This window comes from Petromyzon marinus, chromosome 45 (genome assembly GCF_048934315.1).
Source record: "Petromyzon marinus isolate PM22_M1 ecotype Great Lakes invasive population chromosome 45, UKy_Petmar_22M1.pri1.0, whole genome shotgun sequence".
In the NCBI taxonomy this organism is placed as follows: domain Eukaryota; kingdom Metazoa; phylum Chordata; class Hyperoartia; order Petromyzontiformes; family Petromyzontidae; genus Petromyzon; species Petromyzon marinus.
The window spans coordinates 10,038,135-10,065,923 of NC_133711.1; the positions used below are offsets into that span (position 1 = coordinate 10,038,135).

Genomic DNA, 27,789 nt, shown 5'->3' on the forward strand with positions numbered 1-27,789 from the left:
AAATGATTGTTACGCTCGTTTACCCAGGAAAGCCTTAGTTTCAAGGCTATTTTCACGAGGGTCTTTCCAAGTATTTGCATTGTGTAACCTCAATGCAGTACTTTTCAGATAATTCGGCATTGGGATGTTTTGGCCAATGCCAGTTGCATTGTTTTTTTTTTAAGCTCCGGAAGGAAACAAAAAAAATCCGGAAGCCCTCCATGCAGAACAAGGGGAGAACATACAACTCCACACAGAAAGAACAATGGGAGAACACAACTCCACACAGAGAAAGAACAAGAGAACATACAACCCCACACAGAGAAAGAACAAGAGAACATACAACTCCACACAGAGAAAGAACAAGAGAACATACAACTCCACACAGAAAGAACAATGGGAGAACACAACTCCACACAGAGAAAGAACAAGAGAACATACAACTCCACACAGAAAGAACAATGGGAGAACACAACTCCGCACAGAGAAAGAACAAGAGAACATACAACTCCACACAGAGAAAGAACAAGAGAACATACAACTCCACACAGAAAGAACAAGGGGAGAACATACAACTCCACACAGAAAGAATAGAACACACAACTCCACACAGAAAGAACAATAGAACACAACTCCACACAGAGAGAACAAGAGAACATACAACTCCACGCAGAAAGAACAATGGGAGAACATACAACTCTACACAGAAAGAACAAGACAGCATACAACTCCACACAGAGAGAACAAGAGAACACACAACTCTACACAGAACAAGAGAACATACAACTCCACACAGAACAAGAGAACATACAACTCCACACAGAGAGAACAAGAGAACATACAACTCCACACAGAGAGAACGAGAACATACAACTCCACACAGAACGAGAACATACAACTCCACACAGAGAGAACAAGAGAACATACAACTCCACACAGAGAGAACAAGAGAACATACAACTCCACACAGAGAGAACAAGAGACCATACAACTCCACACAGAGAGAACAATACACAACTCCACACAGAGAGAACAAGAGAATACACAACTCCACACAGAGAGAACAAGGGAAGAACATACAACTCCACACGAAAGAATGGGAGAACACAACTCCACACAGAGAGAACAAGAGAGCATACAACTCCACACAGAGAGAACAAGAGAACACACAACTCTACACAGAACAAGAGAACATACAACTCCACACAGAGAGAACAAGAGAACATACAACTCTACACAGAGAACAAGAGACCATACAACTCCACACAGAGAGAACAAGAGAACATACAACTCCACACAGAGAGAACAAGAGAACATACAACTCTACACAGAGAACAAGAGACCATACAACTCCACACAGAGAGAACAAGAGAACATAACTCCACACAGAGAGAACAAGGGGAGAACATACAACTCCACACCGAGAGAACAAGAGAATACACAACTCTACACAGAGAACAAGAGACCATACAACTCCACACAGAGAGAACAAGAGAATACACAACTCCACACAGAGAGAACAAGAGAACATACAACTCTACACAGAGAGAACAAGAGAACATACAACTCCACACAGAGAGAACAAGAGAACAAGCTCTACACAGAAAGGCGTCCGGGTTGGGAATGGAATCCACGAGCTTCTTTTTGAGGCACACGTGTTAGCACTGTACCACCATGTCACCCACATATGGGGGAACAAGGAAAAACTGAAAACACGCAACCGAGCATTGATGTGCATGTTGGGAATTAAACTCGGGACAGATTGAAGCACACTCAGTTCAAAGACAGATAAATCATGTTCTGTGTTGGTAACAAGGTTCTTGGACAAGACACACATTGCTATAAGAGATGACATCCGGTGCTTGAAACCAACGACAGTGGCAGGCGATGGAGACATTCCCGATAGGGTGCCCACTGTGAAGACGAAGCAATCAGATCCGCTCATTTGTTGAAATTCTTTCACACCGTACATAGCCAACCATGCTAATCGGAGGTGTGGGGATGGATAACGAACGGAATTCTTTCACACCGTACATAGCCAACCGTGCTAATCGGAGGTGTGGGGATGGATAACGAACTAAACAACGAAATTCTTTCACACCGTACATAGCCAAGTGCTAATCGGAGGTGTGGGGAAGGATAACGACATCGCAAGAGCACGAACTATGGCATTGACATTGGAAGGCCCATCCAGCAGTGGATATATCCTATCCGTTAATTATTAACTCACAATAAGAGACTTACAAATGATCCTCTCGTGGGTATGATTTGTTTGACTATAATCGAAATGTATTTTTTTCTGTACTTTCTGTCCTGGGAATGCTTCCAGACTGCACTCGCACACATTCTACTCCATGGCATCCCACAGCAACGACTCATAACATTCTTGTTCAGATGAAAATAAACACAGAAATGTATAAAAAAACAGGCATTCCATCATCTCAGGCCTATACCTGTAAGATGGAATTTAAACATCGTGAAGTGTGGATGGATTGCAAGGCACGGAAGGCGATAGAGATCAGAAGCATCTTCTCAAATGTTAAGTTTCACCTGAAACCTCGATGTACGACTTGCCAATACTCGCTATACTCATGTAACATATCGTTTTGCTATGTATAGAGGAATGCCATGGATCCCACTTTCGACAATTTTGCAGATCAAGTGCAAAGCTAAACCTTGAGTAAAAATGTCGTTTCTTTTTTTAATTCTCTGGCAAGGGCAGGTCCACGAATCTATCTCCATTACATCCAAACGCACTCCTATTCACCTCAACACCTTGACTCATAGTTGGTGTGGGTCTCCCATTAGCTTCTTCACCTCGGCCGTGCGTTCAGGTAACAACCCACACCCATGGCTTAATTCCAGCCGGGTCCATCCAGGTTAACACGAAGAAAGTATTTCCACCTAATTTAGGCCTAGTCCAACCCCTTAGGCCTTCTCCAGACTTGCCAGCGAACTGTAAAACATTCAGTGAGAAATTAAGCCCTCCCCTCACCAGATCCAGTTTTACATTTAAAGATGCCATTTACATTGTACTGGCGCACCCCTGGGGTATTATATGTTCATCTACATCAACAATTTTATGTTACCATAAAAGATTTTTAAAAAAACACAATGTAACCATTCAAATTGGTTGACGTTTTATACCTGTTAAAAGTAATTTTTTCACCACTAACAGGAAATACAGAGAACACCGGGGCAGCGGCTGTTTTTATTTCTCATGGTAGACGAAGGAGAAGTCATAGAAGGCGGTGTCATCGTCGTCGCCACCGCCGTTGGCCACAGCGGCGCTGCCCACGCTGCGGTGGTTGACGTGCTTCACGAACTTGAGGGTGTCACGGTCCCGGTACACCAGCGCCAGGCAGTTGTTCTCCGGGAACACAGCCAGGAGCTGCTCACACAAGACACACGCACGCGCGGTGAACACATGCCACGCCAACACTCATACGGTAACACTGTACCCCAGCACACACACACGCTACCCACACTAACCACGCACTATCCCAACACGCACACAATAACACACTCCACCCTAACACACGCACGCTCAGTGACACACACTACCAAAACGCACACCACCCCAACACGCATATACACAATACCACACTATATCCCAGGACACACACAACCCAAGTAACAGAGTACCTCAACACACATTATCCCAACATGCACTACCCCAACAAACACGTACTTACAATAACACTAGCCCAAAACACATATATGCTCACAGTAACACAAAGTAGCTAACACACTTCACCAACGCAAGTGTGCTCCCAGTAACACACACTAACCCAACACGCACACAAAGGAAACATTGATCCTTCATACCTGTGGAGTGCGGACAATTTTGTTATTTTATCTTTTTTCTGCTGAATTCATTTTAATGTTAGCTTTTCCATGTATGTTCACGTTTCATTTGCTCTGTACATTGTGCTCGTGTATTTTTGTATTCACATTCTACATGTGTAACTTAGTATCACGCCTGAAGGCAGTGTTTGGAAATAAGCAGCCCAAGCAGTGAACATTACTTCACTATTAACAGTGAAACACTGGTCAGGTTTTCATGAAGCCCGGGTAACCTGCGTTCATTCTGACACCAAAACATTCCGCGTGCAACTCACTTCCTCGTCCTCGTCTTTCGCTACGTACGACGTGAAACCTCCCCAGTCCGAATCCCAGTCTGTGAACACAGCAACACACTTTTTTGTACAGTCACCACTCAACAAGCAAAGAAACGCGCACACGCACACGCCTACGAAAAACCAACACGGTAAAGCACAAGCGACTGAGGCGCACGACCTGCAGTTGCCGCGAAGTCGATTTTCACAGCTCTACTTCACAATTGTATTTCATTGTTTTTCAAGATCACTTGACAGTTGTTCCTCAAATGCACTTCACTGCAGTTCACTCGACATGGTTGGACAGAGGCTGCAGCAGGGAGATTTCAGGAACTCGCCCATTGTTTCAAGTGCCACGGTTAGTTAATCGAAGCCGCGACCCTCTGGATGGCAAGTCCAGCGTGATAACCATCACACCACGGCAGCGTCCCCACGGACCCTTATATATAATGTACGATGTGCCGCTGCGCAGCGTCGTCATGTCACGGCAACACACTCGCGATTAGCCACGTTCAGCGTCGTGGGTCAAGCGTCGTACCGCTACAGCCGCAGTAGAGCAGCAGGTCAAGGGCGTAGCGAGCGTGCCGGGCGTCGCGGTCGTGGATGAGAGTGTAGGAGCCGTGGCGCCAGCGTCTCAGCTCCCCGTAGCACCGGGGCACTGCGTCATTGCCCCCTGCAGAGCAGAAGGAGAAGGGTAACTTCACCGCACCTAAGCCTCTGCAATCCAGTGTTTTGAAGGCACGATTATAAAACCCGCGACTTTTAAGGATTTACTGTATGTGCGCAAGTTTTCTCCAGGTACTCCCAGTTTCTCCCTGTTTATTCCCACATTATTATTAAATTCAATCGCTACATCCAAACAGACAAGGCAACATGCACAGCCTGTAAGAAATGGCACGGGGGTAGGAGAGTTCACACACTTGTGACTACATCGACCTGTGATGATAACATCTACCCAACAAGGAAGCTATCTAGACGACAGAGTAGGTAAGATTGTGTATATGCAATCCACCACCTGACTGAACATTTATAGATTTAACAAATTCCTCCGCCGATGACCAGGAGTTAGCCAAATGGAATGTGAGCGATTCTCTAAGGTCAGGGCCAAATTGCGTGCAACATTTGATCGTGGTGGAATGTCCAAAACAACTGACTCTTTGTAAAGACATTCACAGAACCAGGTTTGAGCGACTTAAGTTGCCAGGTTACGAGTTAAACTTTATGTTCAAGCAAGTACTGTTTATTTAATAATTAAATCAGATTTATTGGTAAAAATCGCCAGATCGATAAACATAGCTTATCTCCGCCATATTTTGTGAAATAAATGCATGAAGAACAGAGAGAAGACGATGTCAGTCTGGCTGTTAAAGAGAAACAACGCCACATTGCTAAATTCTAGGCGATTCAACGTGTCTCTTTGATGCGTTTTCGACTTGTACCACCCTCTGCGATGTTTGATGTCCGACATTTCGCCCCCACATTCCGGGAGTTTGTTATGATCCAGAAATCGTGTCAAACAAAACACGAGAGACAACGTGAAAACAGATCTAGTACAGCGATACAGAGCAACCGCAAAAAAAACCTGAAGCAGCAGCGATTCAACTTGTACAGTAGAAGTCCTCTTAATGACAGAAATTGGTTCCATGAAACCGGTTGTTAAGCGAGTATAGGAAATACACGTTAAAGGCTTAATTCGTTCCGATAGCATCGAAAGTTACCATTTTTCACCAAAAAAACGTACTTTATAATATTTAAACAATGGATATGAAGACATAAAGATACCAACAACATTATAAACACAATATTAAAAGAAACATGGTTAATGAATGCATTCATTCATTCATATTTACTGTACCTACAACAGCCCGTTGTTAACAGGGGAATGGTAAGTAAGCGAACACATTGGGATGTATGGAGGCCCGTCGCTAAGCGATTCATCCTTAACAGTGGTGGTCGTTGAGAGGGCTTCTACCGTATCAAACACCACACTTTGGATTCCAGTAAGTTACTTCTCCTGCTCGTCCAACGGAAACCCCGAATGCATGGCAACCGCAGTTACGCCAGCGAGATGCTCGCGACGTCTCTTCACCTTTGTCCGCTGAACACAACGAGGGCCTCACAGCGGGCCCCACCGAGGACCCCACTGAGGGCCCTGCCGAGGGCTCCACCCCGGCACCTCCCTCCCGTGACGCCGTCGCTCCACTGGAGGCCGGGGACCCGCCCGCCGTCCTCTCTGCATCACCACCGTCATCTCCAGCGACACCGAGCTCATCTTCGCTCCCTCCCTCGCTCTCGTCGCCGTCTCCCTTGGCAGAGCTCTTCTTCACCCTCTTCGAGCCCCCCTCTCTTTGCCTGTTTTGGTGCTCATTGTTGCCTGGCGAGGGACAAAGGAGCGATGATGACTGCAGGCAAGGGCATTAGAGGGGAATTTCAGCGAGAGAGTACGTAGAGTTGTACGACCATACCCTGGATGCACTGTAACATGGCAAAGAAACTTGATAGACCACTGGAATTGATGTTTTTCGGAATCACTTGAAGTGTCTCAGTTAGTTGCGCAGTTAATTCCTAGAATTGTTCTGCTTGGCCTGAATTCTGGGGGGGGGGGGGTGGGGCGGAGGGCAACTCGAGTACATAATCAAGTTCTGTAGTTCATGGGAATTGGATAATTAAAATACAATGCAGTGACTACACTACGACACCACCCTGCGTTTAAACTCTCCAGTCCCTCCGTCTCGGTCTCCCCCCCCGAGGCCACACCACGCCTCATCATCCTTCATTTCACCTTCTCCCCCCGACTCGCCATCCTCCTGGAACTCCGAGTCATCGCTCTCGGAGCCAGAGGCCCCCAACGCCAGGAAGTGCAGTTTAAGCCCCGTGAAGTTCGCGAGCAGCATGAAGAGCACCTCGGAGCGCAGCAGCTTCAGACACTCGCACACCGGCGACGGCAGCAAGCGTTCGGCCGCTGCGTCGTAGCTCCTGCGTCACATAGCCCCCACAAACGAATAACAAACGAGTCAACTCCCTGGGGCTTTAGGGCGATGGTTCAAAGTATCCCCCGAATTAAATTTGGTTGCGATAGCGGTGAAGGGAACAAGTTCACTTTGGTGGTTTTATGAAATGGCCCCACTGGCTTGTAGAGCGTTGGGCGTGCGGACTGCGCGGACCTGTAGTGCGGTGGCCCTCGCCTCTCCCACTCGATCGTAGACTCTCTCACCGCATCACACAAAGCCTGGAACTTCTCTTCCTAAGCAACAGGGAAACACCAAGAACTTTTAACCCCCGTTGCTGTCCTCCCCAAAAAATTTTTTGCTGTTAACGCTAATACCTAATTTAAAAAACGATTTTCACACACTGTCTCGCAATTTACACAACTAGAGCCTTTCAAATTATCATGAATTATTTTTCAGAAGAGCGTTGTAAAGCCACAGGTCAGAAGTCTAAAATATTTGGAAATCCTTCCTGTACGCATGATAGGTGCAACCGTTCACTCGCTTTAAGTTTTAATGAATTGTCTTGCTATTCAGTGTCGACATTTGATTTTGAGACTATTAAGTTTTGCATGGAGATGACTTCAGCAGCTTCTGGTGGGCGGAGCGCTCACATCAATCCGTTTTATATAAGAACACGGACATGAACTCCGACTCAAGCGATGCAATGCATGCATTGTGAACCAGAAAAATGGCTATTATTCGACACATCATGACTCACCACTGCGCCGCCACGTCATCCCCTTCAACGTACCCTTCAATTTCACTTCGACAGTAAAGAACGTTTAAGCGTAATGAATCGTGTTCGACTGTTGAAACGAGGTCAACTGGCTCCGAACCCCACACTGTCATCTAAGCACACCAGTTTGCATCACTCAGCACTTGGGGAGTTGGCGCGTTTGACCCCTCGAGCTGCCGTGCGTGGACGCGCCGTGAACCGACTCTGGGGCGGTTACCCGCAGGAAGCCCTTGAGCTGGATCTCGGACTCGCGCTGGAACTGGTCCTGGATGGAGATCTGCGTCTCCTTGGTTAGGTACAGCGGGTTCACCCACTCCAGCAGCACCTCCTCCTGTAACAAGCACCGGCCCACCACCAAAGCACTGGCCGTCAGCACATATCCACCTTCAGTGATCCAGCAGAAGAACGAGCATGTTTGTTACATCAGTAACAATAAAATGTGGTTAATAAAAAGTGTAAATGCGACCGCATCTTTAATTGCCGTACATAGCAGGGGGAATACACACTTGAGCGAGAGATGATCACCAGGATGAGGGGAGGACAACAGGCCTGACCATGTCATTTCTGTCCCTCATGGTCTTGAAATGCCCCCACATCCATTCTTGCACATGACCCAAGCTCAACGCTCCATCGAAATGTTGTTCTGAGGCCAGTACCACCCTGATTATTGCTATGGGTGTCTTGACCCTAAAATACCAGCCATCTTCTGCACAATGAAACTTAAGATCCTGTTATGTCATTCGAAAAGGAGAAGGCCATGTATGAGTGTCATGGTCCAAATTTGCCAAGTTTGAAAATTTCGTCCAATATATTTTATTGGGCGAAACCCACATTGCAGCACTGCCCCCTTCTCCTGGCAGACTATACCCATCTGTGAAAAATAGCACCCATGTGTGATAGTTGTTGCGCTATAACATTGCAAAAATGCCGCAAATACCAAATGTGTGAAATTTATTTATTTAAACATCAGGGTATTTTCTTTATAATAACTTCACTTTCTTTATTAATGAGCAACCCGCACGTCCTTTGGACGTGTAGTGTCCGTCTGTCCCTCTCTCTGGCCGTGAAAGCCAGCCAGCCAGCAAAACTTGTTTCTAACCAAGAATAATCATTCCACCGCCGCCGTCATGTGCAGCGGCAAGCCGCCCTTACGTCGCAAGGGTGGTGCGGCGTGAGAGCGAGCGGAATGTGCAGCGAGCGCTTGAGGCGAGGCAAGCCTGGGCCGTGGAACCACCCGCCCACTGACAGACGGCGCTTGCTCTGTGAGAGCACCTCAGACACCTGCAGGCGGCAGCGAGGGAAAAGGGAGAGTGCGGCACGGTGACTTTGATAGGAGGGTGGCGGTGGGCGCAGTGGGAAACGCAGGCTGGCATGTCGAGTACGGTCAAACAGCACCCCCCCCCACCCACAATCCGCATGGCGTGGGCAGATTCTCATCCAGCAGCGGATTGACAAATGTGGCTGTACATGCTCGCGTACAAGCGGTTCACATGTGTATACAACTTTAGATCAGTCTTCATTTTGAACGAAATTAGTTACATTTAGTCAACAACAATCTTTTGCCAATACAAAAAACATGCCTTTATCTTATTAAGACTTATTTAGCAATGCAGTTCCTAAAAAAGTTCAACTCAATTGTCAAACTAATTAGAAGTTCAGCACCACTGGGTATGAGTGGGAGTGTTTGTGGTTATGGTTGCAAAGGCCCGCCATCCCAACCTCACCTGGTGGTAAGACATGGGCGACACTTCAAAGAAAACCAGCGTGTTCCAAGCTGGTACCAGTGACTTGACCACACTGAGCGGATTAATGTTTTCTGTCGCACAAGACAGTCAAGGCAGCAGCACTCAGTCATGACGTCCGAGTACCAGTTGCTTGTTTACCATTTAGGAAGGATCCAGGACCCTATATATCCCCTAGCACAGTCACAGGTAGAGGCCGACCGAAACTGAATTTCTGGTTTCGGCCAAAACCGAAAGTTAAAAATTTACTTTCGGCCGAAATCGAAAGTAAACCGAAAGTTAACTTTTTGGCTTCGGCAGAAACAGAAACTATGCCGAAAGAGGCCAATTGCCAACTTTCGGCGCCGAAACCGAAACCGACTTTCGGTCGGCCTCTAGACGCGTCACAGACTCTCGCACACCCAAGCCCCCTCCTGCTGTGTGGAACCCATGTGGAGGAGGAGGAGGTGGGGTGGGATGGGGTGGTGGGAGGGTTGAGTCGGATCATTGGAGGGGTGGGTGGGTTGGTGTGTGTGTGTGTGACTGGTGGGCGGATGAGCAAGTGAGTGAGTGTGCGCGTGCGTGTATGCACACTGTTGGCATCAGCACGCTACTATAATCTGCTCAGTGTGCTGTGCGTGCGCGCGTCTGTGTGCTGTGCGTGCGCCCGGAGTCGCATACGCGTGCGTGTAGTTTTGAGGCCGACTGAAACTGAATTTCTGGTTTCGGCCGAAAACGAAACCAGGCCGAAAGTAAAAAATTTACTTTCGGCCGAAACCGAAACGATGCCGAAAGAGGCCATTTGACAACTTTCGGCACCGATACCGAAACCGAATTTCGGTCGGCCTCGAGTCACAGGTTCATCAGTTTCAGATTTACAGCCACGAATTGATTTTCTTATAATTTATCATCAGGCGATACTTGATCCACACAGTAGGGGGCAGCATTTTACCAAACACCCACAGTCACCGAGAGCAGTGTTTGTTGCTTGACAGTCAAACCCAAAATGTTTAATCACTGCTCAAAATGATTCACATTAGGTGCAGAACCAAATAAAATGTAACCGGTTTTATAATGCATGGTAGAGGGCTGACTGGACTGAGAGCATCATCTGACAACAACGCAAAACACTCTTTAGTGGAATTTACCAACATCCTAACACAGAATTCCCCTGAAAAAAGCCGTGAGACTCGGCAAGACTTTCCTGGGTAAATAATGGCATTGCTATTGCGTTAGAAAAATTAATAAATCGTTTCCCTCAAAAAATATTTGCGAAATCTTACACAGGTTAATACAATGTTACATCAGCCATCGCTGAGAATTTGTGAAGCATTCATTACATTTACTGTATATATTTTTTTGGCGGGGGCCCCAATGGGCCATGTGGCACAGGGGCACTTGGGACGGGCCTCACCATCTACACCGAAGAGCTGCAGGGCACCACCGTCCTCCTCGCTCCAGTCCGGCACCAGGTAGAGGATGTAGGCAACACGTCGGCCCTCCAGCTCGTCGTCGTGACACAGCAGCACGTCTACGGAACGCGGCCACACGGCGGTAGCGGACGTTACAACATGCCAGAAAATCGTGCACTTCCCACAAAAGACTTTATACCATCAGGATTTTATTATTTGTATGGATGGGGTGCTTAAATGCCACAGCAACTCAAAGCACCTTACATCACATCTCATTTCAACCATTAAACTTCACTGCTGCAGCCTAGCCAAGTGGGAGACTATGTTCCTATGTAGAATCCTAATGATGCCATTTTCAGGAATACATGTTCGCATTGCGATGTTTGGCCATTACTAGTTACGTTTTATGCTTTTTTTATTGATGAGAGGAAACCAGAGAAGTTAGAAGAAGCCCATCCAGAATAGGTGGAGATCTCCACACAGAAAGGCGTCCGAGTCGGGAATCAAACCAAGACCTTTCTTGCTGCTAAGCACAAGTGTGCAATATCTACAAAGACTGTGTTCTTCTTCTGCGTGCTCTCTCTCAGTCTCTTGTTGTCCTTCCCCCGCACCTCCAATTAGTACTGTTGGCTACGTACGTGCAAAAGAAGTTCAACATACATACACACTGTCTCGCCGCTCACCTGTGTAGTCATACTTGGCACAAAACATGTCCACAGTGTCCTCAAGCTCCACAGCGAGAACTTCCGACAGCCATGCGCGGAAATCCTGGTAGAGCACCGTCCTGGGGTTGCCGCACCACCAGCAGGAGCAACATTACAAACCCAAAGCACCCGGTCAATCAGCTGATCGCCGTGTTACCACTAAAAAGTTTCCCAAGGTATTTAATCGCTGAGCGAGAATGGTAACTGCGCAGTGATTTTGTTGTCCGCTGGCATTTTCAATGCTTAAGGGGCTACATTGTCGGTAGCAGAGGGCAGTGCACGTGTACTTCTAAGCTACCCGCCTTCACCCACCTGCACTATCTTAAAGTATGATCTAACTAGCTTAAATACCCGGCTTCGCCCGGGACTTGGGGATTCACCACGCCCGGCCGTCTTTGTCTCCCCAATGGCGATGTTCACACACCACACCAGTTACGCGTTTGAGGCTAAGTCGACCTAGGGGAGGTCCAGGACCAGTTCAAATAATCGTCACCGGTGGTGGCCATGAGTGGGAATCGAACTCGGGTGGCCGGGTTCATAGCGCAGCGCGTGAATCACGATGCAGTCGCTGCCCCCTCCACACACACAGGATAGAGACAAAGATCCCCCGTGTAGCCTGTGAGACTGTAGGGGGCAAGTGCTGTTAGCGAGCACCTATGAAGGCCGGCACGGCACACGAGGGGGTGGGTGGCCAGCACCACGCCCGGCCGCCTTTGTCCCCCCAGTGGCGATGTTCACACAGCAGAGCAGTTACTCGTTTAATGCTTAGTCGACCTAGGGGAGGCCCAGGACCGGTAAAAATAATCGTCACCGGTGGTGGCCGTGAGCGGGAATCGAACTCGGGTCGCCGGGTTCGTAGCGTGGCGCGCTAACCACTACACTACAATGCGTTACGCTTCCACATGTGCAGGTCACGTGACAGATTTGACGTCACAGCTCACTTACCATGCAAAAAAAAGCAAAAGTGTATTTTTATCATTTTTGCATAGTGTACAGTCTGGAAAGTACCCACATGGCAAATTTCAAGTTTGTTGCATGTCGGGAAGTACGCTAAACATTTTGAACAGACACACATAATCACAACTTTGCATTTTATATATATGGAGATAACCCCATGACCCACGTAGCATGAGAACACTTTCCTCCAGCAGTGGATTGATGCCTCAAGATCTACTGCATGCGAGGCACAGAATAAATTATAACTGATGATGACTGTTTGACAAAGGAATGTATTACTGCTCGAAGTGTATAATTTGAGTTGTGCATATATTTAAGGGATTGCCGTGATTTGCTGAGCTGTTAATTATGGATCCAACACTATTCCCCTGAATGAGTAATGCAAAGACACAAACCTTAGTGCAGAGATGCATGGCTCTTGCCTCTCCTTCAAGTCATCCGACTGTGTGAAAGAAACACACAGCAAGGTCATCGTCATCAATGCTAGAGATATAAAGATTAATTATCAGCTATGATCAATTAGCTGCTGGATGAAGGGCTCCCCATACCGTCACACCTTTCACTTTTTTGCTCGCCTTTAACGAATGTTTATAGATGTTCAAGAGGTGAGCGAGTTTGCCGTGGGAAAAGCAGCGTTCAGCAAGAGAAGAATGCAGCAAACAAGATGAATGGGCAGAGAGTTCACGAAGAAACTCGTGAAGAACCTACAAAGAACTGTAATGTTGCGTGCGGAATTTTTTTGTTATATATATAAATACAAATATTTAAAAATCTTCACATGTGAGCAATCACATCATATTGGAAAATATCAGATGGAGAGAAAGCAAAATGTGGAAGTTCCGGAGCAGGTTCAGAAGGAGAGAAGAGAAATTAGAACAATCCAGAAAAGACAAACGATGTGGATTGGGCACATTGTCAAAAGTAATAGACCGATGAGGTTCTGGAAAGAAAGAGGCCAAGAGGCAGATACATATGCTGCTGTATGACTTGAAGGAAGCGGGCATGGCACACAGATATTAAGTAAGCTCCAAGATTAGACAGGATGGAGGGGATTTCAAGCAAAAGATGTGCTATCGGGGCACGGAACAAAGCATAGTAAAACCTTGGATTGCGAGGAGCATAATTCGTTCCGGAAACGTGTTTGTAATCCAAAGCACTCGTATATCAGTTGTGATCACGTGACACTCGGCAGACAAAGCGTATATACGTACTACTCGTATTGCAAGACCGCGCTCATTTATCAAATTAATATTTATTCAAAAATTTTGCTCGTCTTGCAAAACACTCGCAGACCATGTTACTCGCAATCCAAGGTTTTACTGTACAAGTAGCCAAATCCCTTGAGCCGACAACATTGCGGTGATTGAGGACCACCTGCTGGAACTTGTAGAGGTCGTTGGACTTATGATGGAAGTCGAGGGCGAGAAGCTCTCGCTGGAGTCGCCCCAGGAAGCCGCCCTCGTCTTGCAAGAAGTTGGGGATCACGGTGTGCGGGAACGGGCCGGGGCACACCTCCAGCCCCATCTCTGGGGTAACACACACACACACAAAGATCCCCACACCCGTACAGGCTGGCTGTTGGAGCAAGTTGCTGTTCGCATACCGTGTCAACACATACGGTTTACCCGTATTCTTGTACAGTTTCAGTACGGGCAAAAAAAAAACATATTTTTGTATCTATTTGTTTGTGTGTATCCCTCGTGATAGGACTTTGTTGGATGAACGTTGGGATTTATAAGTGCACAGGATGACCAATAAGGTGGTCGGAATTGGTCTGAAATAAGGTAGGCACTGATAAGGGGTTGACTGGAGCAGCATCTAATGAAGGCCGGCCTGGGGTCGCCTTTGTCTCCCTCGTGGCGATGTTTACACATCATCAACGCTGAGTACACACGGCACCAGGTACTCGTTTGAGGCCGAGTCGACCTAGGGGAGGCCCAGGACCGGTTTAGATAATCGTCAGATAACAAAACAGGTGCACACGTTGTCTCAAGCTCAATCAACACCAGAATTGTGGACGACTATAACATTCAACCCTGCTGTCTTCTCTATTTATGTTAAAACTGATTTCGCACCGTACGTAGAAACACCGTGATAATGATATATAATCGGACATGCGGATGAAAGAACAAACTGGAACACAACAAGCAGTTATTTAATGAAGGAACAAGCGGCTTGGTACTGGACATCTGTAAAACAAAAAAACGCTTTATAGCTCATCGGATTCCTCCAGTACAGGTTCCCCTTGAGCCGGCAACTTCTCTCGTGCTGAACGAGGCCCCCACAGCGTCCTCAATCCTCCACCTGAGCGACTCTTTAGAACTTGGAATGCACTGGACGTGTTTAAACTACGGTACTCGTGAAACCAAAATGCCTTCTTCACCACAGGCCACCCTCAGCGATGTGTTATTGGGGTGGTGGGTGGTGCAGGGGGGGGACGGGAGGTGTGAGGAGAATAACCACGTCCAGTTTGCCCTGTGTATCGTGGCACCCCCAACAGATGGGGGGAGTACGATGGGAGCACCGAGCTCCCCCTCTCTCGCTCGCTCACCTTCGGCAAGAGGCGCCCCATCTCTCCACGCCGCGCTCGCCCGGCTCCGCACCGCGGAGCTCAGTATCCTCTCGCTCAGCGAGGCCATCTCGCTTCTCGCCTCCTCCCTCTCATCGTCTCCCGCCTCCTTCTCCTTCCTCCTCTTGGCGTTGTCATTGTTGTTCGCGGCGGCGGTGGTGGTGGTCGCCTCTGGCTCTCGTAAGTCGCCGCCCGCCGGCCGCTTGGCACTCATCGCCGAGTTCTCGCGCCGCGCCGCACGTGCGTGGCGGGTGATGACCACCACGGAGGGGCAAGAGGAAGGCGACGTTCCTCGTGGAGGCGCCGCGCCGCCATCTTGCTCAGGGAAGGCGCCCCGTGTGTGGACACTGAACCCCCTCGCCATCTTGCTCAGGGAAGGCGCCCCGTGTGTGTATGTGTGGACACTGAACCCCCTCGCCATTTTGCTCAGGGAAGTCGCCACGTGTGTTTGTGTGGACACGGAACCCCCTCGCCATCTTGCTCAGGGAAGGCGCCCCGTGTTGACTGGCTGCAATCTCTACCTCGGCCTCGTAAGCTCGCTCTAACTCGAATGAATGGTCGACTTAATGGGTTTGCTGAGCGTGCCGATCCGTGACAATCGACTTGTTCCCCCCCCCATCACCGTTATCGGCGACGCACCGCGCGGCTCTCGGCTTGTCAGTGATAACGTCGCCGCTTCAGAGGTAGACGGAGCAGGAGGTTCTATCACGCCGAGGCTAAGACGGCAGCGGCTGCCGGGGTGGTTCCAGTTCGCGCCCCCCACTTAACGACGACCGAATGGCTTCACGAGTGTGCCGCGCCGCCCCCCGCGGTCGCGACGGACATTGTCGAGTGTTTGAGAGCGGCCGTAGCAGGCGGGGGTTGGGGTGGGAGGACGACGACGAAGACGACGACGACTCCATGCAATTGCCATGAAGTTGAAGTGAGAACATCGCCCGGGCGCGCGTCTCCCATGGCGGTCAAACTGCGGGGGGTGCGGCTCTCTTACTAAGGCGAGGGCCGCCGCCTTATCGTGCACAACAAACACAATCTAATTTAAACCAAATGTTTGTTTTTGTAACAGGGAGGGAGCGCCTTTGCCTCGGCGTCCCGACGCGGCGAAGCACATCCTGGCGTCGTTCGCTGCCGATGGCCGCAGCCGCGCGGCTCCCCGCGTCTGACGGCGACGGGGCCGGCCGGCACCCCCGAGGCACAACGAAGGCCCTCCGCCTTGGAGGCGTCGCCTCCACCCCTTGGGTAACCGCTTATGTTGTTGTTATGATTATTAATCCATGTAGTCGCCCCGTGACACGCTCCCCTTGCCTTGATGCCATCATCTTTGGTTCTTTCGGTAAAGTCACGTAGAATGAGAAGCGCTGTCCTACCAGACAGTCTCGTCCCTTCACCTGATGAAGGCCGCTTGTGTTGTGGCCGAAATGTCGTGAGAATATTATTGTGTTATTTTATTTTATTCTCATTCTACGTGACTTTACCGAAAGAACCAAAGAAGATGAATCATTGCAGTCACGAAAGCTTTAAATCGAAATTTGATGCCATCATTGCGGCAGTAGCCGTTGATTGTGTGCAGTATTTGGGTTATATATATTTTTTTAAATCGAATTAATTCCGTTATCCGCCATTCACTCGTGGTTCGATGGGTTGGTATGTCCGTGCATGATTCGTAACCTCCGTTAATTCTGTGATATATAATTATATTACGGCATTTTTTATCATATCCCGTTGCTGAATCGGGTTCATTCATACTACCAGTCATTCACTATATCATCCATCAGTTCGCACGAGTAATTCATTCCTTCATCCATTCCTTTAACCGATCTTCAAATTAGTCCTCCAATCCTATATTAATTCTTCCTCCAGTGTGTGTTATCTTGCGTATATCATTAATATGTTCAGGAGCTCAATATCGAGCCCTCCCAGCTACGAGAGGGCTTCATGAGAGAGAGTTTGTGTAGTTTTGCGATTCCTGCATTGAAGGAGCGCAGACTACAGTTGCTTACGATATGGTCTATAGTTTGGGTTGTATGGCCACAATCCCACTGTAGTTTTTCGTCAATTTACCGTTAAGGAAGAAGATGTGAGCATCAGGCCTGTTGATGTTCTGATGTGGTTCATAGTTACACCACCAGTATTTTCAAGGAATGTCAAAGCCAGGAGGTGCGATGTTTGGGTCTCGAATGAGAGGTGTTTATCACTGGAGGTCCACGTTGTCCCACTACAGTATTTGGATCTGCGTGAGATTCTAGGCAGATGCCAGAAGGGGGGATCCGGTCCATTGGGGTTATTTAACCATACTTAACATTGGTCAATACTAGTCGGTGAAGACGGGAAAAAACGTTGCAGGGCAACAGTACAGTGAAACAACTGGTTTTGCTGGACTGACCTCTGCATGCCCACAGCATAGCCTAGCAGCAGTCACTTACACCAGTTATGTAAGCATGATGCAGGCCCAAACATGCTTGGCTTCTGAGATCTGGCGAGATCGGGTGCATCCTGGGTAATTTAATCAAAGGTCTGCTTTTTCTGATGTTGTTGAAATCTGTTCCTGTGTTTGTGCTGAAACCTGCCGTCTTTAACGCATGTTGGAATCAAAGGAGGCCCAGAAATAAGGAGCGGCGCCGTCCGCCAAGAAACTCTCCCCCATCCTCCCTCGCGCTGCAGCCGCTCGGATGGCCTCAAGAGAGGACGGCATCGTGCCGTCCGCCAAGCGAAAAGCGCCGGCGGCGATTGACAGCGGTGTCTCCAAGAAGCCCCGAACTAGTCGCACCTCTCAGGCTGAATTGACCGTGGTGCAACGCACGGACAATGACATGCTCGTGATCGAGACGAGCTGGAGCGGATCGGTGCTAAGCGGCAGGAGGAGGGTGAGCGCCGGTGCCAAGAAGGGTGCGAAGCGTAAGAACAGCGGCGGCAAAGGGAAGAAGTTGAAGACGCTTGCCAAGAGAAAGCACGTCAAGAGCACGGCCTCCAAAAGAGCAGAGACGAGCGATAATTCGAGCAAGTTTGTGTTGGAGGTCGACAAGGCCGGAGGCTCGGGTTCCAAAAGAGAACCTATGGGGGTAAGTGATATGTTTGTGAGCAGGCAAAATTCCACTGAGGCATTGAGACTGGTCTCGTTCACAAGTGCACGGATGAGTCATGGGAACACCGTCTACTCGTAAGCATCTAAAAATGACTTAAATAATAACTTTCCCAGTTGTGTTTATCACACGCTTCAAGATGTATTGCATGGGCAGTGTGGTATCAGGCCTGGCGCCAGGGGAGTGCTGGGGTTGGCCCTGCTCGACCTATTGACCCTATGCCCTTTAACAGTATAGATCACTGTTACAATGGCCCCCCACACAGCAGCTCCACTGCACCCCCTCCCCATCCAAGAGGGGCTGGAGCTGAGCCTGTGTGGTATAAATAGTAAATGATGATAACACAAATTATGGTCACGTTTTCTTTGCACAACTCTGAGGTCACTAACCTGCATGGTCTTACAATGTCTGGGGAAAAGGCAACCTTAACATCGCTATGCTTGGCTGGGAAAACTTTTCCTTACTGTCACCTTAGTAGGACTTTCAAAATACCTTTGACAGGTTGCACATTAACTCGCCTCAGTGTTATCCAATAATAGGAAGAATAATCAGCGGGTCACCTTTACCGCACTCATGCACAAATGAGATGCTTGCACCTGCTGTCCTGCTCTCACTGACATGCTGATGTCGGGTCACAGTTCCGAAATATTCGCGTGACTCGAGAGCAGTTGAGGATAAATAACATTGTGTTCCACTTCAAAGTGTGGTTGTGAAATTAAGTCGGTGGACCCTTATCTGGCCCAGGGGCTGCAGGTTTCTCATCCCTGTTCTTTAACCTCGTGTCTCCTCTTGTGCCCCCCCATGCCTGTTGACCGGGACGGTGCTCGCGGAGAAGGAAGACGTCGGCTGGGGGACGCGTCTACCCGAGGCGGTGCTCGTCATGATTTTCCAGTGCGTCGTGGACGAGGATGGTCCCGTCCCGTTCCTCTGCAGGTTAGAGGCGCGTCGTGCGAGCGCACTCGGGACACGCCAGAGAAATCGGCGGTCTCGCCACACCCTTGTGCGCGCTTGTGTGCAATGGCGTAGCTTTCTTGTGTGCAGGCGGTGCAGCTGCACTGGGGCCCAAAGGCCGGAGGGGCCAAACCACCGGACTATGAGGACCGAGAGGGGCGGTGTGGACAGCGTGCCCCATTTCATTCTTTACTCGAGGGCCCGTGCCAAACAAGTTACGCCACTGCTTGTATCTATTCCAATACCATGATACATGGGACCCACGTAAGACGTTCCATGGTCTTAATTTGTCTTTGAGTTAGTTTAATAATACATTTCCACCAAGGTTATCTGATTTACCCCCAGATCTAATGAAATTGTACACATTTTTGTTGATTTAGTCAACGCTAATTTTGAATGGAGAAATCACAAATGTGTGAATGAGCGCAGCTGCAGACAACCACGACGACGATGATGACGATGGACAGTGATGACCGGCTGCAGGGCGGCGCGCGTTTGCTGGCTGTGGCGTGGCGCCGCGGCGAGCCCTGTGCTATGGCGCCGGGTGCAGATCTCGCGCTGCTGTGTGGAGCCGCAGCTGATGGGTCGCTCCTCCTCCAAGAGCCAGATTAAAAGCACCCTCTCCTGGCTCGTCTCAAATAGGTGATGTCCCATTCTACTCCTTTTTCCACGGGCTCGTCTGAGCCCCCGCCGTGGCTGTGTCGAAGCTAGGCCGGCGTGGCTCAGGAAGGTACCGGGTTGTTTTTGCCAATGGAAAAATGGTAATCGCGTACACCCAATAGTTGTCAGCGGTGGTTGTACTGATGGTGGAATGGCTTTGTGTCTCCCCAGGCTGCCTCTGATGCAGGAGTTTCATCTGAGTGGCTGGAATGACCAGGAGATGGTGGACTACGCCGTACGGGTAAAGGGCATCACTTAATGGAAATAAATATAACCTACAGTCTTTTGTCAATCTACTGGTCAATGGTAGAACAAACATTTCTGCTGCACTGTTTACACGCGATTGCTCTCAATTTTTTAAAATATGTAATGTGTTAGCGTGAACCATTGCCCCTAAGCGAAAAGGAAGTGACGTAATAAAACGTACGTTTAAATAATAGCATAGAATATTTATTCATTGGTATTTGCACTTTTAAATATGTTTATGTTCATCATTTTTAAAGTTAAGTTGAATAACACATAACGATACAATGTGTTAATATATATACGTGAAGTGTATATGTTTATATTTAAACAATATATGTTTATAACCCCAAACCCTATTTTCATTATGAGCTTTGAGTATTAATATTCCTGGATTTAATATTTGCGGCATTCTCCATTAACATATACCCCGTGAATATTAATGGATTACTGTACATGGTAAAGGATCAATCCTTGAACCACAGTCACAGAGATGCTATGTGGCTCAGGGCTCAAAGAGTTGGAATACTGTTTTGGTATCATTGAGATCCTCGGTTGAAGGCTGGGCAACCATCTATGATTAAATTATTTTATCTCTTTGATGTGTGTGCCGCTTTTCGCATGTTATTCGGCATCATGTACTGTGAAAGCCTATGTAGCAGTATTCAGTAATATTCTCAAGTATAGAGAGTTGGTGAACTGGGTCACCCATCGGCTGCATGAAATAACCGTGAACTGTTGGGGAATTTTTGTTCCCCACTTAATTCAGTACACGTCAACTCTCATGGAAAATCATAATTGAGTGACTACCATGCAGCGAATATCTCCATAGCATGGTGTATGATATGACAGACAACTGACGTGGGTAAAAAACAAATGAAGACCTCAGAAGTAGGTCAGCGATGTCGGTTTCCAGTGGCTGTTCTCTAGCAAGGGTGATGACGCACACCGTGTTCTGCAAGAGCGCCAAATGTAGATTTGACCCCGCAACGTGAAAGACGATGGCACAAGTGGAATTCGATTGCAAAACCAAAACATTAAATAATAAATACAACACAAATCGCTCCGCCTCCAACCTTGCCCCTGGTTTTTAACGCACAGGTTGTGAGCTCGGAGTGCCACCAGCTGTCGTGCGTGCGCCTCAATCGCTGCGCCAAGCCGGGCAACGAGACGCTGCTGCTGCTCGGCCAATCCTGTGCCGGACTGCACAGCCTGGACCTCAAGGACACCAGCGTAAGGAGCCGTCCGCTTTGCCCTGACCCACGCGCGACTCTCTGCCTCTCTCCTTTCCGTAAACAACTCCTCCCCGTGGGCAGGCAGCGTGCACACCCCCACATCAACCTCTCATCTGCCCTTGCTGTTGCTGCCAGCGGATGAAATCTCGGTGACAGGTGTGGAGTCTGTCTCAGCGCACGTGCAATAGTTTTTCTTTCGCAGCGCGTGACTTAAGTCTGCACGGCTTTTAAATAAATGACCGTTGTACAGACTGCTCTCTTGCTGTGTGAAATTGAACGCACTGTATAGGCTTTTACATGCATTCAAAGAGAAAGATGACAACGAAAATAAGTCCAGTTTTCATTGTGAGCTGTGTTTTGTGCTTCAACTGACTTGCCATGGGCTACAGTTGCTTCGACTTTAATACACGCGAATGTCATAGTGTGAACATGTGTTATCATGCACTCTTTTGAGTACGGTCCATCACAAACACGCATTGATCACGCAGTAAACTTTTTGGAACAACTCTGTTTTAAGTCTATTCTAAAGTCTTGGCTCACGTTTTTTGGTGGACCCTGGAGGATGTGACACTTGCGTCGTCGATTAAATATTGAAACACATGGCCACGCTGCAAACGCAGGACCAGTGAACTCACCCAGTGGAACACTTAAGTGGCGGGAGTGGTGAGGATGTTGTGTATAGTGGTGGTGGGTGAACACCGGTGTCCTGTAGGCTCCACACCGGTCACAGACGGTGCCAGCGTCTCACGTCCTGTTGTCTCGTGCCCCGTCGTGCAGGTGGAGATATCTTCTGCCGTCGCGTTTCTGGAGGCTGCTGGCGATCGCCTACAGAGGCTGTGGCTCACAGCATCGAACAACCTGAACGGCATCCTCACAGCAATTTCCGTACGTCACCGAGAGGGCTGCGGGGCCACAGGGCCACAGGGCCAAGGAGCCGTGAGAAAGGGGAGGGCGGGGAGGAGGTGGCCTGAAATGAGTGGTGTAAAGCAGTGCCCCATTCCTCACGCACACACTTTGGAGTAAACAAGTACGGCTTAGAATATGAGCTGTAATTAGTACACAGACCTGGTGTGAGCTCCGGTTTCTTCGATTTGAATACTTGCAGCTCACGGGATAAGCTTGTTTTGGGATGACTACTGAAGCATGTGACACTGGGGTCCGTAAAACACGGCCCAACTGTACGTGTTCAACCAGCACCCCCCCCCCAATCTACTGCTGGATGAGGGCCACCGCTCATCATGCGATTTGTGGGGATCATTTGACTGTACTGCACCATGCTGGTCAGTGTGGGTTGGTGAAGGTGGGGAACAAAGATGTGCGACCTTAGTACAGTACAACTATATGTTGCTGTACTGATAAAATAACCCACGAAACAGCCGACGACACCTATTTTTTTGCTTGGTGGACATGCATCCGAGCACTCTGCTCAACCTCCCATATCTGACGAGAGCATGCTACCCCAAGTCATAGTAATGCTGTTGTGTTACCGAGTGTCCTTGCGAGTTGTGGAGCAGTGAGTGAGGTGAGGTGTGGTTTACGATTGGCAGAGCAACTGCCCGGCACTGCGTGTGCTGGAGGTGGACACGCGGATGCCTATGAGCCCCGAGATGTCGGCCCACAAGCTGCCCACGCTCAGCTTCCCCTTCACGCGACTCCAGAATGGCTGCCCGCACCTGCAGGTGCCGCACTTGCAACCACGTCCCATGTCATTACCACATGCCGCACCGGGCCTTCACAGGTCACAATGTTACATGCGCCTCAATGGGCCTGTATTTAGCCACTCCAGGTTACATAAAGGATAGATCATGCTTTGATCTTGTTGGTTGTTCTTCACCACGCTGGTCAATGTCCGTTAGTGCAGGGGTCTATGAGTAAATATTCTGTATAAACGTTTGGTAAATAGTTCCACCAAATTTCACCCAATACTAGATTTGAAGCTTTCGTGACTGCAAGGATCCATACTCTTTGGTTCTATTCGGTAAAGTCATGTAGGTGACTTTATTTTTTACCTACGTGACTTTACCGAATAGAACCAAAGAGTATTCACCCAATAGCTGGTTTCCCACTTCTTTGCCGATTTTACCGTTATTCCATCTCGTCCGGCACCCTCTTCTGTTAACACTGTGCCTCTGCCCTCTCCCCGGCGTAGGTTCTGCGGCTGATGAACATGTGCATAACGCCATCGGGCCGCGTGCAACTGGACCAGGACACGGGCGGCTTCCCTGAGCTGCAGGAGCTCAGCCTGGCCACCATGGACCGCTCCTCTATGGCGGACACCACCCTGTGGCAGCTGCTGCACCGCTCACCCCGGCTGCGGCTGCTGGACCTGCGCGGCTGCCCCTCCATCACGCCCAAGTGCCTGCTGCAGCTGCCCTGCTACGGTGACGATAACAAACGCGGTGACCATGTGCCTTGTGGGAGGGGGGGCGCTGGTATAAAAAGACACAACACATGTTCTTGTAAAATCGAGCGCCAAGGCAGGGTTCACAGACAGTGAGACGGAGGTGTTTTCGGAGACAACATGATTAAAACTGACAGTGATCTTACAGTTACAACTCTGTTGAGCAGGACACGTGATTCGGATGGACAGCTCCAGGTTTCTCAAAGCGGTCTGCTACAGCCAGATAAAGAATGACGCGCATACAAGAAGCAGGCCACTCCACCATAACCCACCACCTTTGTTGTCACCAGCAAAACCATCACAAAGTAGTGTAACCATCAAGTGTATAATAATAAGAAACACCATTGTTCGATCAAGAACTCGGGAGGCGTGGTGCAACTGTTCTGGGACCCAGGTACCGGGGCCACGAACAGGTGAGGGGGAAATTGCCCGATTTAATTCCCTGCACCAACGCCGGTGCCACGCCAACCACGCTGTGCCACTGAACCCCGCACTGTCGATCGTGCGGTGGCCCGCAGACCTCGAGGAGTTGTACCTGGGCCTGTACCTCGGCACGGCATGCGAGGCGCGGCTCAAACGCGACGTGCAGCTCGTGCTCGCTCGCTGGGCCCACAGCCTCTCGGCGCTCGACGTCAACTCCCAGCCCTGCCGAGAGGCCGAGCTGGAGGAGGGCCTCCTCAGCCTGGCGGCGCCGCGCGCGGCCAGTCGCCTCGAGGCGCTCAACCTCGCGGGCACCGTGGCCACCGTCGCCGGGGTCAGGTAGGGGCCTGCGCTGTGCTCTTCGCAACACAACACAAGGGGGGCGGGGATGGCCCCCCGACCGATCCACTGCTGGATGAAGATCTCGCCAAACCGTTACCATCTCACTGTGTTCCTACGTTAGCCAAATCGAACCATTGCTATTCGACAGGGTCCTTCAACTCGTGGCCCCGTAGGCCAAACGTGGCCAGCAAAGCCTCTTGGAGAGACCCGCCAAGCTATATGGCTAGTCGAGGCCATGAGATCCAATGTAAAATGAAAGGGATGTAAACAAGGGACGGAGATGAGACAGCTGTCGACAAGAGGTATAGATTAGTGATGACGTGCACACCCATTATGACGTGGTGTGCCACACCAGTATTCTACACGTCTCACCAGAAAATATTATTGCAAGAGCCCTGGTGTAGGACTTGAATATTGCCACACCAGATCCACACTGCTGTTCTTGCCACATCTATACCGCCGGTAAACACTGTCCCCATCCCTGTTTCTCTGCCAGTGCCGTGCTCCGGCACTGTCCTCGGCTGTCATCTGTGAACCTCACGTCATGCCGGAATCTACCGCGGGGGCTCAAGAGGCTGCACCGCACCCCGGCCGAGCTGCAGGAGCTGCGGGAGAGGCTCTTGCCAGGCCCCGCAGAGTGACGCAGTGCTGTGAGCTCCACGCCGAGGGCTCCCCCATTCATTATCCGCCCATCACCCATCCAACGTCTCATCAGACTTTCCCTTGCTGCCTGCCCACACGCATATGCACTCAGGATGAGGTTTCGATAACATTTTGGATTGTTAGGGGCAATTTTGGATCATGTGTTATGGAATTTTCGGATCATGCAGTTTTTTTAATAGTTAACGCGTCTTTGTCCTAACAGGTGTCACACGATGCCACGTGGTTTGGTTCTGGATCGAGTGGGCCGGTTCAAAGCCACGCTCAACTTGAGGTAGCTTTGAGCATGGTTCGAGCTGTGCTCAGGATTCCCACGAGTTGAGACTCAGCCAAGCCATGGCCGAGCCACCCGTGTCTTTGGAATACAGAAACTATCGCTTGCCTCGATGCAGTTCGATTACACTTCATCTGTGGTGCTCATGAGAACTAAAATGAGGTTTTGTACCTTTGTAAAACTTTTTTTTTTCAGTAAATTCCACCATTCACCGGTGTTATTATTTACATTTAGCAATATCCCGCAGGACTACAGAACATATGTAGAGAAGGCTCTTTGGAATACAGAAACTATCGCTTGCCTCGATGCAGTTCGATTACACTTCATCTGTGGTGCTCATGAGAACTAAAATGAGGTTTTGTACCTTTGTAAAACTTTTTTTTTTCAGTAAATTCCACCATTCACCGGTGTTATTATTTACATTTAGCAATATCCCGCAGGACTACAGAACATATGTAGAGAAGGCTCTTTGGAGGCGGGCCTCATGTGCCTACCTCCGGCACCTGATTTAATGCACCCACAATGCCGCACTCTTTTTAGCGGAGCACAAAAGTCCAGGATAGAGGGAGGGACAATGGCTCCCCCACCAAGCCCCAGTATTGGAGCCTGGTCCTTGGTAGAGGGCCAACACCTCGCTCCAGGTCACTACTTCTCCTGGCTGCCTCGTACCCTGGCACGCTGCTGATTTACTGTGCTGCCGAGCTCTGGATGCTGCCACTTGGCGTCCAAGGTTCCCATTGTCAGGTGTGGATATTTTATAGATCTGCTGTGGGATAGTGTTAATTAACTCCACGACAAGAGGAAAGGGATAAATACACTGGCACTTGTTCTACCTTCGCTGTAATTCGACTTTCTTAGTTAATGGTGGCACTAGCCTATGCTGCTTCCGATCATACAGTGCAGAGACGGAAGTGAGGGGTTGTGGGTAGAGTGTGGATTAAGTCAGGTGGTGAGGGTAGGACACATGAAGCCTGCATCCAAAGAGCCTTCCCTGCAAACGGATATTGCTAAATGTACAGAATAAGAAGACCGGTGTACGGCGGAATTGTAATGGGATCGCAGTCCGGGCACTGGGGAGTTTGGTGTCCTACCGCGTTTAGAGGTGGCGGAGGAGGCGGTGGTCTCCCAGGTACCTCGCTTTGTGTATCTACGTGGTGCCCACTGGTGCTATAGGAGCCACGTTACCCGTGGGGGTGTTCTCTCATCAAGGTTTGAGCCTTGTGGAAGGGGCCCAGCTTTGAAAGGACCAGGATCCATCCTCCATGGTGCTATGACCCCCATCGTCAGAAGACCTGCCTATTTTTCTGCGCACGTATATTTAACAACACGAAGGCGTGCTCCTCACAAACAGCAGAGAAGGCACGACTCCCATCGTGGCTTGAATGCTTTGTCATGTGACCACCACATTGTAAAACGCACTCGGCCCTTGCGGTTTGTGAGCAGCAACACTTTTGGATTTTAATTCTCCGGCAAACTGCTCCCTGGATTCACCTTTTGCAGGAAATCAGTGTCGCGTGTTGCTTCCTGTCTGAGGCCACAAACACGAAGACGAGTGTAAAAGTGTAAAGTTCGTCCTCGCAGATATTTCCTGTCGATGGATTTGTGTTTCCCCGTGACCTCTTTGTTGGCAGAGTGACTATGTTGGTCCCAAGGTGACCCCCGTGGAGCAGTTGTGAAGTGCTGTCCAGTAGTGACGGCACCCCGGTGGCAAGGTGTAAACTACCTCGCCTGGTATACAGGTCGCGGATTCGATCCCGACCATGACGCCAGTATATTTGGAGTTTGCATGTCTCCCCGTGGTCGAATGAATTTTTCTCCGGGTCCTCTGGTTTTCCCCTCCACATTTAGACTCAACATGCATTTAGAGTATTTGGCTGCTATAGTTTTCCACACGATAAACCACTTTGTCTATCATTTGTGGGAAGGTCGCTTCTGAAAAAGAGCTACATAGCTCAGTGGGCCTTGCCTGGTAAAATAAAAATAGTTTAGTTTTTTTACAATGTCAGGCTGTTCCCTAAACCTCATTAAGGCTCCATCGTCTTCGCTTTTATGCTTTTACATGTAAGAATTGGGTCCTGTGGGATTATGGTGCTCAATATTGTGTGTAATGGATACATTTGAATTTTTTAAATGGTTACTGTTTTGATCGATGGGCTAGAACATAAATTTGTACGAAGCCAACTAAAAAAATTTGTGTAATGTGTGTCATGTTTGATGTAAAACAAAAAAACTTTGATACATGTTTGCTGTTACTTTTCATCGCAATAAAATATTCAACGATGTTATTGACCCCCGCTCCCTTTCGTGCGCTCGGAAGCAAGTTACCGATACACTGTTGCC

The 27,789-nt window shown here is 49.1% G+C and overlaps 2 protein-coding genes across 5 annotated transcripts; one reads left to right on the forward strand and one right to left on the reverse strand.

Annotated features, from left to right (window-relative positions):
- Nucleotides 1-1,756: 1,756 nt before the first annotated feature.
- Nucleotides 1,757-15,607, reverse strand: OGFOD1 (2-oxoglutarate and iron dependent oxygenase domain containing 1). The gene is made up of 14 exons (XM_032971193.2): nt 15,169-15,607; nt 13,992-14,143; nt 13,013-13,059; nt 11,640-11,740; nt 10,959-11,075; nt 9,548-9,639; nt 8,976-9,104; nt 8,041-8,154; nt 7,262-7,341; nt 6,880-7,073; nt 6,187-6,471; nt 4,636-4,770; nt 4,101-4,159; nt 1,757-3,370 (listed from the first exon to the last, which is right to left on the reverse strand). The coding sequence occupies exons 1-14, from the start codon at nt 15,605-15,607 to the stop codon at nt 3,191-3,193; spliced, it is 2,124 nt and encodes a 707-aa protein (XP_032827084.2). The 3' UTR covers nt 1,757-3,190.
- A 24-nt stretch (nt 15,608-15,631) lies between these two features.
- FBXL6 (F-box and leucine rich repeat protein 6) lies at nt 15,632-27,731 on the forward strand. 4 transcript variants are annotated; one of them, XM_076074085.1, is made up of 12 exons: nt 15,632-15,716; nt 16,250-16,422; nt 17,778-18,242; nt 19,096-19,196; nt 19,698-19,856; nt 20,046-20,115; nt 21,219-21,350; nt 22,130-22,237; nt 22,900-23,031; nt 23,502-23,733; nt 24,272-24,512; nt 25,012-27,731. In XM_076074085.1, exons 3-12 carry the CDS (start codon nt 17,853-17,855, stop codon nt 25,154-25,156), a joined length of 1,710 nt encoding a protein of 569 aa, XP_075930200.1. In that variant the 5' UTR covers nt 15,632-15,716; nt 16,250-16,422; nt 17,778-17,852; the 3' UTR covers nt 25,157-27,731. The 4 variants fall into 4 exon arrangements, with proteins under 4 accessions (XP_075930200.1, XP_075930199.1, XP_075930201.1 ...); XM_076074084.1 differs by having other exon boundaries at nt 15,714-16,108; XM_076074086.1 differs by lacking the exon at nt 15,632-15,716 and adding an exon at nt 15,971-16,108 and having other exon boundaries at nt 19,099-19,196.
- Nucleotides 27,732-27,789: the final 58 nt, after the last annotated feature.

What these genes read in the sequence shown, in the direction of transcription:
- OGFOD1 (XM_032971193.2), bottom strand. Translation starts at nt 15,607, where the DNA reads ATGGCGAGGGGGTTCAGTGTCCACACATACACACACGGGGCGCCTTCC. An exon ending in CCATGCATCTCTGCACTAAG is followed by an intron (nt 11,741 to 13,012) that starts GTTTGTGTCTTT and finishes CGGCAACCCCAG; the next exon opens with GACGGTGCTCTACCAGGATT. An exon ending in CGCCCATGTCTTACCACCAG is followed by an intron (nt 9,105 to 9,547) that starts GTGAGGTTGGGA and finishes TGCCGCCTGCAG; the next exon opens with GTGTCTGAGGTGCTCTCACA.
- FBXL6 (XM_076074085.1), top strand. Translation starts at nt 17,853, where the DNA reads ATGGCCTCAAGAGAGGACGGCATCGTGCCGTCCGCCAAGCGAAAAGCG. An exon ending in ATGGCTGCCCGCACCTGCAG is followed by an intron (nt 23,032 to 23,501) that starts GTGCCGCACTTG and finishes TCCCCGGCGTAG; the next exon opens with GTTCTGCGGCTGATGAACAT. An exon ending in GCCACCGTCGCCGGGGTCAG is followed by an intron (nt 24,513 to 25,011) that starts GTAGGGGCCTGC and finishes TTTCTCTGCCAG; the next exon opens with TGCCGTGCTCCGGCACTGTC.